Genomic DNA, 12834 nt, shown 5'->3' with positions numbered 1-12834 from the left:
TATTTTCATCTTCAGAATATTTACTCAGAATACAAGATATGGGCATAAAAATTCTCCAATTGATACTAGCACCAACCTTTTAAAATGAAGTAAGAAATACTTGTTATTTTGAAAATAACATTATCTCTTTCTTTTCTGTGCCTCAAAGCCTATAATATGAAATGTATATTTTTATGATACTCAAAAATATCTCCTAGCTCTTTTCCTCATGATGAGAAGGCTTTAGTACCAGTTCTAAACTCTTTTAAGTATGTAGGTTTGATTATATCTTTTAATGTCTTAGTAGGGCTACTTCCCCTTAAAGTTCTTTAGTGTTTTATGTTTAATATGGCAGACATTGAAATATTTTCCTAAATTGCTTGTAGATGAAGTCATAGATCAGAAGCATCTCCTTGTACCCCAATGAAAGAATAATTCATACATTTCCTGCTTGTATTTGTATTTTATGTTTAGATTCATGATTCACTGCTGTTCCTTTCTATATATACTGGATATAATAAAGACTTGAATTTTGTGTTTATCCAAAGACTCCCAAGCTTTCTTGAACTATTTATTAAGAAGTGATCTTTGCCCCACTATGGTGCCATATTAATCATATACAGCACTAAATTTCTTTAAGTACTTGTAGGTACTTTTTTAGTTTGTATTTGATTTCATTTCTGTTTCTAGGTCATATATCTGTTGGTATATTAAGGTACCAGTGCTACACTCTTTTTAAGCATATAGGCTTTATTGTATCTTTTAATGTCTAGTAGGGCTACTTTCTTTTAAAGGTCTCCAGTGTTTTATTCCACATTCTTCTATATGTTTTATTTAAGTTTCTATTATGTATTTATTTATTTTATATATTTATGTATTTATTTATTATGTATTTATTTAGTTTCTATTATGTTTTTATTTATTTATTTGTTATGTAGTAGGCTGGCCTTGAGCTTATTGTGTAGCCCAAGCTGGTCTTGAAATTGTGGCAGTCCTCCTGTCTCAACCTCTGAGTGCGGGGAGTATATATGTGCGCCACTATACTAGGGTAACAATATATGTTTATTTCATGTGAGCTTTAGTTTAGTATCCTTTTCATAATTTTGTTCTTTTTTCTAGGGTTATCAACTATTTTCAGTATCCTTTAATGTATATTTATTGGGTAGACGGAAGTGGCCTGATTCTACTTTTCTCTGTATCTTTCTTTCTTCGTCTCACTTTTTATTTCCCATGTCACACTTTATAAAAATACAGAATATTGATACACTCATCTTCCATCTTCTTGCCTCATTTGATTCTTGCAGATGTACTTCTGTAATTTAACATATTCACTTTAATTTTGTATTTTTGCATAGCTTTCAACTTTGAAGAACAGCTCAGAGGAATATAAAATGATTGGCTTGCACAGTCACTGAATTTTGTGAGACATACTGCTCCATTATTGGTTTACTTTACATGTTGGCCACTTTGTATGCTTGTTTCGTAAGTGAGGTGCTCCATTTAATTCTTTTGCCTTTGTGAAGAATTTGGTAATTTGGCTGGAGGCTAAAATCTGTCTCTGATCTGGTTTTATAAAACGTTTGAGAAAGTAGATTAAAATAAATATTTCTTAAAATAACTTGGACATGAATTTCAAAAATTATGGGTTAATATCTTCATCATTATAGATGCACATAATAAAAAAAAAATATATATATATATATATAATATGAAACTATGCTTGAATGAAATGAATAGATATCTTAGCAGAAAAATTATTGTAATTGACCATTTAAAAAAACATAAATGGCTAGTATATGGTTTAGTGAAATTCTGCACCATTTCTAACTTTTTAAATTAGTTTTTATTCTCTTTAAAAATGAAAAGTAGATGATCATAAGCCCCTGCTCCCAATAAAATAAATGAGAGGAAGATGCCACAGTAAGTCAAAGGTGAAATAGCACTTTATTTGAGGATAACTGTACTGAACTGATAATTGGTGGTCCACTGTTACACCCAACTGAACTGACTGGCATGGCCCTGAGTGTGGGAGGCCCACCGGAGGATTGTTGCTGTCAGCACAAGAGGCAGAGCTGGAGAAGCTGATAACAGGCAGTTGGGGACACTCTTTGGAGACACTGTTGAAGCTGATGGAAGCTGCTAGTTCTCCTGGGCTATTCTTCTGGAGGACCTTGCCATGCTGGATTTCTTGATCAACTTGGCTGCTCTTGCTGAAGAAGGTGCTCAGTTATTGCTGAGAATGGCTCTGGTTCACTTCGGGGAGCGTTGGTCCTCATCTTGCACATTGCTTCCTGACTGCAGAGGGGAAGATGGCACACTCCTCAGCCTTGTGGAGAAGCTTGTCGCATTGATTTTCCTGTAGAAACTCAGCTTTTCTCATCACTGGAGGAGCTTGGGAGCCCACTGATGCTGAGGATGGCTGTGGTACTTTTGGGGGAGCTCTGGTGCTTACCTTGAGCATTGCTTCCTGGCTCCAGTGCAGATCCCTCAGCCTGCTAGCACAGATCCTTCATCCCGCTGGCACAGACTTTCTAGCTTCCACCACTGACCTTTGGGCCTTTCCAGCTCAGATCTGTGAAGCGATCCTGCAGGAGACATTGTCATGGGCAGTAGACCTCCAATTGGACTTATCAGAGACATTGTTATGGGCTTAAGTTTTCAGCCAGACTCATGCAGCATATTAGGATCCAGGCCCTCAGCTGGATTCTTTGGTTTGTAGTGTGTGGACAGATTTCCTGCACTCTTATGCATGGTTCTTTGGATGATTCATTATAAAATAATCTTATAAAATGTGTCCTGTAGGGGCCGGGGAGGTGGCTCAGTGGAATAAGCGCTTCCCTGGCAAGCGCAAGGGTCTGAGTTCAATCCCCAGTTCCGCCTAAAAAAAAATGTGTCCTGTATTGTATTGGTTCCCTTGAAAATACCCTACACCATGATAGTAACCAGCCTCTGAAAAGTTGTTATTTTCTTTCTGAACAGTACTTATCACTGAACAGCCAACAATCACAATGAGAACCATGTGAGCAGTGTCTTTGCCAGTTCCCAGTGAGCAGTACCAAATATTTGCAGCTGAGGAGCATTGGGTATGGCTTAAATTAACATATTTTAGCAGCTAGAAGTCATTATGTTTGCCAATGATCTGAAACAATTTTTCCATTTCAAAGCGCTGCTGGCTTTTACTTTATTTTTCAGGATGAATGAGGTAGGAGAAACTGAAACAAATGACATGAAACTAGAGTTTGTTAATGGAAACAAAAGTAAAAGCCTTTGAACTTCCTTTGTGTGTGGGGAATAAATGGGAGGAGAAAAGTCTCCAATAGATTAAAAAGTATTAAATAATATTTAATATTCATTGTAAAATATTTTCATAAAAATAGTGGAAAGCTTTGAAAGCATGAGAAAGGGCTGGGGATGTCCATCAGTGGCAAAGCACTTAGCGTGCATGAGATCCTGGCACCACAAAAAAAATTGAGAAAACCTATGAGAAGCTTGACAAGATATAACTAGTATAAACATTCTGGGAGCATCATAGTCAAGAAGGAGTATGATGGAGAACAGCCTAGGTGACATAGCTAGATTCTATTTCAGAAAACAAAAATAAGCACAAAAGAGAATCATCTTTCCACATTATATTTTTTATAGAAAATATAAATAATCCTTGTCTATATGAACAGAAAATAATTAAATGTTAAATAGAAGTCTATGAACATATGTTTATAGTGCGCATAAAGAATGATGAAAATTTTTAATGAAGTGACTTTATTTTTTAAAATTATTTATTTGGCCAGCTCAGCCCACCCTGAGGGTGGGGCTGGAGCAGCATGTGGTGCCGGGGATCGAACCGCAGTCCCCTGCAGCTGCTAAGTTTGCCTAAGCAGGCGCTTTAGAGCGCTGAGGTCTCTCACCAGGCCAAATGAAGTAACTTTAATTGGTGCCTGGTTCTCCATGTCCCAGGTTTGTTGGTTAGCACTGAATGAAAGAAAACTCTGTGTGGTATTTAGGTGATAGGGCAGAGATTACTGGAATTTAATTTCATGGAATCTAGTTGTTACTCATTTAATCAAAAAGTCAAAACTTTTGTTTAATTTCTCTTCCTTTATTTTTATATCTCTCAGACCACATTATCTGAACTAAATGTTCACAATTCAGTGAGTTAGTTTTTTCTTCATGAAGAATAATTATTGTTCCTTTTACATACAGTCTTTCCCATAGGGCCATAATAAGTTTGTTTCTCTCTCTCTCTCTCTCTCTCTCTCTCTCTCTCTCTCTCTCTCTCTCTTTCTCTCTCTCTCTTCCTCTTCTGTATGTTAGGGAAGGGTCTACAGGTTGTTCAGAGTCTCATTACTAGATCAGACTCATAGTGATTCTTTTGTTTAGAGCCTCCCAAGACCTGGGATTATAGGTGTGCACCACCATGCCCAGTCTCAATTGCCCTCTCAGTGTGCTCCGGGGGCAGGACTGGCATATCAGGCCCGAAGATCGAACTCCTTGCTCCAGTGCCTGCTTGCAGATCCTTTAATGTCCTGAGTTATTTGGCTGGTCCTATAAGTTTATTTCTCATTCTCGCCTTCTTTTATTCCAACATTCAAATATCAATTTGAAACTTCTGCATTTGCTCACAAAAAGTAATTGGTAAAAGATGTAGCCTTCTATTACAGAAAATGTAGAAACTAAGCAAATAAGCTCTTTCTATCCACCGGAGAACAGTGCTGTACTGTGGTATGATTCAGTGGAGGGAAATGAGGTAAATCCTAAGACTGTCTGCATTTAGAGCCAGTTTCCAGGGTGCAGTGTGCTATGACGTCAGGAGCATTAAGCATGTTAACAGTTAATGCCTTGGTTAGGCCTCAGAGAAAGGTACTGTACATCTGCCAAACCCATCTAAAGGAACCCACAGCAGCACAATAAAGATGCTTAAGAAAGAAGACTCCAAGATCTGCCTCAGGGAAAGCCAAGAATGCTGTGATGAGAGAAGAGGCCAGGGGGACTGTTTTGAGGGAGATTATTGGCAATGTTTTTTTTTTAACTATAATAATTATTTTAAAATTTAAACATTTACTACATATTTTTATCATGTTATACTGTCCCAGTTATTCTTCTCTTGTTGCTGGAACAAATACCAGACACTCAAAACTAAGGAAGGAAAGGTTGATTTAGCTCACATTTACTGGAGGTTTCAGTCCATACTTGGTTGGCTTCAGGGTAGAGTGGCACGCTACAGAGGGCAGCAGCTCATGGCAGTGGCAGGGAGCAGAGAGTAAAAGCAAATGGGATGAGTAGCAGCAACAGTGGCCATACAGAGCAAGTCTCCCTCATATTACATTCAGGCTATCTGCCCTAGACTGGATGTAGTCCTCACACCCACAATCCCACTGGATCATGAGTTAATCACAAACTCTTGAAGTCTGCCCCATGACTGCATGAGGCTTTGGGGGGATGACTAGACACAAGTCATTACACAAATGTAAGTAAGTTTTAATATATGAAGTTAAAGAATCAAAGAGAAGCAAACATTAAACTTTAAGTAGCAGTAAGAAGGAGAAATACCCACACAGACTAACACTATTTTTGGCTTTGGCACTAATTTTTAAATATATAGTTAAGGTTAGGTGATATGAACACAATTTTGAAAGCAAAAAATTCTCTAAGGGGGGAGGTAAAGTTGCAGGCAAAGGACTGCTCAATGCCATTCCTTCTCATGCAAAATTCAAATTCTCAACTCAGAAATTAATTCAACTATTAGTTCTGCTGCTCTTTAACAGTGGATGGGTAATAAGGTAACATTTGTTACTTAAGTGTTTATTAGAGAGATGAAAATTAAAACAATGCTGAGAGTCTATCTCACTCCAGAAAAAAATGGCTATTATCAGGAACTCAATCAATAATAAATACGTCAGGAGCTGTGGGAAAAAAGGAAACTTTCTCCACTACTGGCGAGAGTGTAGACTGGTGCAAGAGCTGTGGAAACAGTGTGGAGATTCCTAAAAACAACAAGGATTAGAATTTCCATTTGACTCAGCTATTCACCTTCTGGGTATTTTCATATGTAAATAGAATTAAAAACATCTTACCAGAATGTGCATCCATGTTTATAGCAACACAATTTATAATAGCTACATTTTGAAATCAGTGCAACTATCCATCAACTGATGAGTGGATAAGGATGTGGGCTTAAGGATGTGGATATATATATATATTCTCACTCTGCCCTAAAGAAGGCTAAATTTCAGGCATTTCTAGGTAAATGGATGCAATTTGAGATTATACTATTAAAGTGAAATAAATCAGGCTTAAACATGTAAATATAGTATTGTTTCCATGGTGTGAGAAAGTGAAAGAGTAAGGACAAAAATATATAACTGGTTGTGAACTTGGGAAGAAATTGTTCAAAAGGAAACAAGAACCAGGTTGAGGTAAAGGAGAAAGGAAAGAAGTGAAAATTAAAAAAAATATTTAGGAAAAAGATAAAAAAGAAAACCTTTGTAACTAGGGAGGGGAAGATGTGTTGAAAGGTGGAGACTGGATTGGAAAAAAAGGAAGAATCAAAATATATCTTTTATAGGCACAGATTCCCCATGGTGAATATTATGATCATTATGTATATCTAAACTGTACCAATATGCTTAGTAAAAAGTAATAAACCTAGGCTGGTGGCATCTGCCGGCAATCCCAGACCTGAGTGGAGTTAAAGCAAGAGGATGACATATAGTGATCTTCCTGGCCTGTATTGGTCAATGAATTCTAGCTAATGTTCTGAGTTCTAGAGATGAGCAGCAAGTCATCTCTAGCACTCAGAACATCTTGCAAATAAAATGCCTCTACTTTGATGGTGATAACATTCTTATAAAGAAAAAACACTAGTATGGACTTCAGGCCAAAGTTTGTCTTCTTGCATCCAAGTACATGCCCCATCTGCCCATCCCACATCCAGGCCCAAATGCTCTGCAATAAGCAGAGAGCCGTGGCAGCACATATGCTTGTTTACCGTCTCAGACGACCTACTTTATAACATGCACGGAGGATCAGGGTGATTCAATTTATGTCTGCAAGGCAAAGCAGTGCATTTGTGATATATATGCCTTAATTCTACATGGAGCCTGGAGGGCCAGGGAGAGGGCTCAGTAGAATAAGCACTTTCCTGGCAAGTGCAGGGTCCTGAGTTCAATCCCCAATACCACAAAAAAAAGGAGCCTGGGGGAAAGCTTGGAAGTTTAAACTACCTAAGGCCATGGCACAATGCACATGTGAAAGCTCCTACTGAGGCAAAATTACTCCAATTTCAAGTCTAAGGTCATCTCTGGTCTTCTTGGTCAAAGTATAAGGGAGAGAGAAAGGGGTTTGGAAAGCTTTTTACTTCCTTTAATTTCAATCTCCCTGTAGCTACACGGGAGTAGTAAAAGACCTACCTCCTATAATTTTTATCAGGGTCAAATCAGTTTGTTTGAAGCTTATTTGTATCAACACCAAAGATGAGAAGCAATAATATGCATCTCAATGCATTTCACAGAGTAACAGCTTTTATGCAGATGTTTTATTTATATTCCATGTTTTGTTCTAGGTGAAGTCTCTGCAAAATGGCTTTGACTGATTATCAGTGAGATAGAAAGGAGAAATACAGAAAATCATAGTGAGCACAGTTAACACTGTGTCTGCGCTGGGCAAAGTCAGTGAGTCCACACTTTCCTAAGGGCTCCCAGCCTCCGCAAGGCTGCCTTCATCTCTTTGTTACGGAGTGTGTAGATGATGGGGTTCAGCAAAGGAGTGATGACTGTATAGAAAACAGCCACTACTCCATCCAGAGGTTCCTGTGAACCAGGCCGCAGGTAAATGAAGGTGCAGGGCACATAGTACACAATGACCACGGTGAGGTGGGCAGCACAGGTGGAGAAGGCGTTCCGGCGCCCATCCACTGACTGGATTCGCAGGATAGCAGCCACAATGTAGCCATAGGAAGTGAGGATGAGCATGAAGCAGGTGAGGGCCAGGAAGCCAATGTCCACAAATGTGACCAGCTCGTTGATTGTGGTATCTGCACAGGCTAGACGGAGGATAGCCGGAATGTCACAGAAGAAGTAATCAACTCTGTTGGGGCCACAGAAGGGTAAGCGGAATATGAAACTTGTTTGGAAAAGTGAGTGGATGGTTCCTCCCAGCCAGGTTCCCAAAGCTAGGTAGTTACAGACACTGCGGGTCATGATGCTAGCATAGTGCAAAGGCTTACAGATGGCCAGGAACCGGTCATAGGCCATGAGTGTGTAAAGAAAACATTCAGTGCAGCCCAGAAAATGGAAGGAAAAAAGTTGGATTACACAGCCCCCAAAGGAGATGACCTTACTATCCAAGAGAAAGCCAGCCAGCATCTTGGGGACAATGGCAGAGGAAATGGTCATGTCCAAGAAAGAGAGGTGACATAGGAACCAGTACATGGGGCGGTGGAGCCGGACGTCCATCAAGACAGTGAGGATGATGAGCCCATTGCCGGAGACGGTGAGGACGTAGATGGCAAGAAAAGCCAGGAAGAGCAGCGTCCCCAGCTGTGGCAGGTGGTGCAGACCTACCAGAATGAAGTGAGACACAGAAGTCTGGTTTACACTTTGCATTTCCTTGCTGTTCACATCAACCAAAGAAAGTAGTGGAGAGACAGACTTAATATTGGTGCAAGATCGAGAGGCGTGGTTAATCTATGTTGTCCTCAGATATGAGAAGAAGAAAATCTCCTTTGTGCTCGCACTTTGGCTTCCTTGATCTTTATTCTTTATTTTTCCCCTTGCTCTGCCAATTATTGATTTGAAGCTCTTAGTTGATTCTGAAGAATAATCCTTTTCTCCAAGGTTAAAAGTAATAACCACGTGTACAGGAGTCTCTTCTTACTCACAGTTTCATTGTTTCAGTTACAGTTGGCTGAGGCTTGGCATTATTATTTGCACTCTTTCAAGAAGGAAAGACCACTTTCACATAACTTTTATTAAAACATATTGTTACAATCATTGTTTCATTATTGTTATAATAATATTGTTATAAAAAGTTACATTTCTTGTTCCGTAGATCTTGCTTTATCTTGGTCTTAACCATCCAGCAGAAAAGTATAAAAATGAAGTATAAAAAGTAAAGCCATATTAATATGCTGAGCTGTAAAAGGCTCAAGTCTACAACTTCTGACATTGCCAGTCCTATGGAAAACCCACTACTATTATGGACTACTGGACTATATTGGATTATTTTGCTGAATTCATGCACCTACAATATATGAATGGCAATGGAATACCCCTCTCTGACAAAACTAAACAAAAAAGGGGATACAAATAAAGGACCATTTGTATCTGTATATTCAAAATAGGATAGATATACAGCTACTTTCTCTTAATTCAATGAATAGAAAGATTTGTACTAATGGTCATTGTGGAAAGGATATCATGTCTACATCTTGAACTATGAATAATCACTAAGAAGACAACAATATGCAATGTATTAATTATTGAAACTGTCCTACTAATTGGTTTTGAAACTATCTCATTATTTGCTTCTCAATAAAATTATTTAAAAATATTGTGTGTATTCAAGGTGGTTGGGATAGATATATAGTTACATTCTCTTTTTTTTTCTTTTCAAAGTTTTATTGATAAACATATAGCAATGAGACAGTTTCAAATCAAATCGAAAGTACAGTTTCAACAAATAATACACTGCATATATTCTTCTTAGTGGTTAATTGCTGTACAAGATGCAGACTTGTGATCCTACTTACAAACACCATTAGAAAAAATCATTCTATTCATTAAGAGAATGCAACTATATATCTATCCCAACCACTTTGAATACACAGATACAAAATGGACATTCATAGTTATACCCCAATTTTTTTTTAAGTTCTGTTGTTGAATATTATAGGTGTGTAAACTCAGCAAAATATTCTAAAAGAGTACAGAAGCCCATAATAGCATTGGGTCTTCTGTTTAATTGGTAATGTCAGAAATTATTGACGTGAGTCCCCCACAGCTCAACATAACAACATGGCTTTACTTCCTATATTTCATCTTCATACTTTTCTACTGGATGGTTAAGACCAAGTTAAGCAGAACCTATGCAACAAGAGTTGTAGCTTTTTGGTTTGAGAAGGTCAGTGAAATGCCCTCAGGATTTATCCTGAGATCCTGTACCTCAGATTGTAGAACCTTTGTCAGTGCAGCCATGTGGATGAGTCACGGCCATTGCTTGGCCAATGTGCTCTCTGTGAAAGCCTGAGAGAGTGTCTTCTCCTCATGTGACTCTCCTTAGGCACACTCCACGTCATCGATCAATTTCCTCTTTGGCCCCATAACCTTCTTGATCAGAAAATTTGGGACACTACTGAGGTACATGACGTTACAGTACAAGTTCTCATATGTCCTGAGTCTTAATTGACCTTAGAAGGGTAGGGCCAAAATATTGGCTTTCCTTGTAGCCCTCCTTTTTCTCTAATTTTGGTCTGCAAACTTAGGTTGTTAACCATCCAGAAGACAAGCTTATTGTTATTATCAAACAATTTACGTTATCAAGCTTAACCTCACTATTTCACTACATTTCAAACATCTTAGGCATAATAAGGAACAGGTATTTTTCATCAAGTATTGATATGTTGAACCTTAAGTCCCTACATAATATGATAAAGAACATTTAAAAATTAGATTATATTTTAACAATAGGATAAAGAATTCTATGCTTCTCATGTTTGCATATAAGTCCAAAAATCTCACCATATACAACCTTGAAGCAGGACTGTCCCACAGTATTCCTTTTCCTGTCTCTTGCTTTCATTCACCACCCCCTTCTTCTTGAACATCCACCTACCCGAGAGACATCTTAGCAGTAACTGGCATGTCATGACAAGCAGCCCGTGTTCAGAATACCACAATGACAGGCACTCCCGTTACATTCTCTTAATGAATAGAATGATTTGTTCTAATGGTGTTTGTAGATAGGATATCATGTCCACATCTTGTACAGCAATTAACCACTGGGAGGAATGTATGCAATGTGTTAATTATTGAAACTGTCCTACCAATTTGATCTGAATCTGTCTCATTGCTATTTGTTTATCAATAAAATTATGGAAAAAAGAAAGAAAAAAATATTGTTGTAATAATTATTGTATCTTATTTATTCCTGCTAATCTTTTACTGTGCCTGATTTCTAAATGAAACTTTCGCATGTATGTCTGCATAAGAAAGAGCATTACATACGTAGCATTTGGTAGCTGCCACTCAAGATTTTGAAACCCACCTCTTATAGATGAGGACCAATTGCCCCATCTAATTCAAGAGACTGAAGTAAGACCACACATGGAGATTTTCAAGTCAGGAAAAAGTGTAATCACTTTAAACCTAATCAATTAATGAAATATCTGTTCTATTGTTCTGTTTCAGTTTGATCTATGATTTGCATAGAGTTAATCTTATTTATTTTCTAAAAACATATGAGTTGGAATTACATTTAAATCTAAGTGTATCCAGTTAAAACTGTGAAATATAAGGTGCTGGCATCCAGCTTAGTGGTGAAGTACAAGGTCCTGAGTTCGATTCTCAGTACCAAGAAGGAAAGAAAGAAAAAAAAAACCATGTGGAATATAAATTGAGCCCAATATATTAAAATGTCTTTAAGATTTAGCTGAAAATATGTATTTTATAAATCTTTATGTAAAAAATGCACATGCTATTTTAAATCTTCTAGGAAAGGGAAGCAGTGCAAGATCCTAGCTCCAGGTCAACTGATATTTATCTTCTGAATAAGTGCAGTGCATCCGTCTATCCACCTGCCAACCCACTCATGCACATCCATCCATCCACCCACCCATCCATCCATCCATTCATCTACCCATCTCAATCCACATGTTTTGACACCATCTGTTAGATCTTAAGATCATGATTGCTAAAGTCTTACTGGGGTAAAAGAAATTATTGCTTTCATTTACACTTGTAAATGAACATTTACCTTTGTCTTTTTCCCTCTATCTATAATTTTAACTGGGTACAACAGTAGTCCTACTTTCTGAGATTGCATAAGAATTAAATAAACTCCTTCTCATAATTCACAGTAGCACTCAATAAATAATAACTACTTTTTTTTTTCATCAAATGTATACCATAGTCCTTTGTAGTCGGGCCAGTTCAGCACTTCTGTAGGCCTGAAGTAAACCTGTGGGTTTTAGAATCACAAAGAGCATTTTCTCACTAAACAGTTCCGAAAAAAAAAAAAAAAAAAAAAAAAAAAACCACCAAAGAAACCAAACTACTACAGAGTGACAACAGCTACAGTGAAAACAAGGAATCACAAAAGTGGTTGAGGAGTACCAAAATTTCTAAGGTTGAGAGGCCGTGTGAGCCCCCAAAGGAAATGACCATAATGTCTACTCATTCTAAAATCACCTTCCTTCTTTCTACCTGCGTGTGCTCGAATACTCTACTTACAAACTGGAAGCACTCAGTTTCACCTTCACAAAGGCCCTGAGGCAACCCAGACTCATTTTGAAGGCTCCAGAGGACTTCACCTGGTAGCCTGGTGGTCTAGGTAATACCTACTGCCCTGCCCCTCCTACATCATGGGTCACTGTGAGTTTGTTCTCTCCCTCTCCCAGCCTTCCTTTAAGACTGCACTTCTCAGTGGGATGTTTGCTGGGTTTTTATTGTATTTTAGGATTTAAGATTTTCTGTGCTAACCCCTGGTGAGTCTCCAGTAAACAAAACAGTTCATCACACTAAGTAGGAGTTTAAGCAGCCCAGAAAATAAACAGTCTCTCAAAATGCAGCTGTGAAATCTGCTTCTAAACACATCTGAAGGAATTTATTGTGGTTTTTCAGATGCTTCCTTGATTACCACATG

The 12834-nt window shown here is 38.0% G+C and overlaps 1 protein-coding gene across 1 annotated transcript; it reads right to left on the bottom strand.

The window, feature by feature from the left end:
- Positions 1–7643: 7643 nt before the first annotated feature.
- Positions 7644–8606, bottom strand: LOC101561544 (olfactory receptor 10G6). The gene has a single exon (XM_012515828.2). It carries the CDS (start codon positions 8577–8579, stop codon positions 7644–7646), a length of 936 nt encoding a protein of 311 aa, XP_012371282.1. The 5' UTR covers positions 8580–8606.
- Positions 8607–12834: the final 4228 nt, after the last annotated feature.

This window comes from Octodon degus, unplaced genomic scaffold (assembly GCF_000260255.1).
Source record: "Octodon degus isolate 3935 unplaced genomic scaffold, OctDeg1.0 scaffold00080, whole genome shotgun sequence".
Taxonomy (NCBI): Eukaryota; Metazoa; Chordata; class Mammalia; order Rodentia; family Octodontidae; genus Octodon; species Octodon degus.
Note: the sequence above shows the minus strand (reverse complement) of the source record. Positions and strands in the feature narration are given on the sequence as shown.

Bases quoted from the DNA above. Each gene is read 5' to 3' on its own strand.
- LOC101561544 (XM_012515828.2), bottom strand. From the start codon at position 8,579: ATGCAAAGTGTAAACCAGACTTCTGTGTCTCACTTCATTCTGGTAGGT.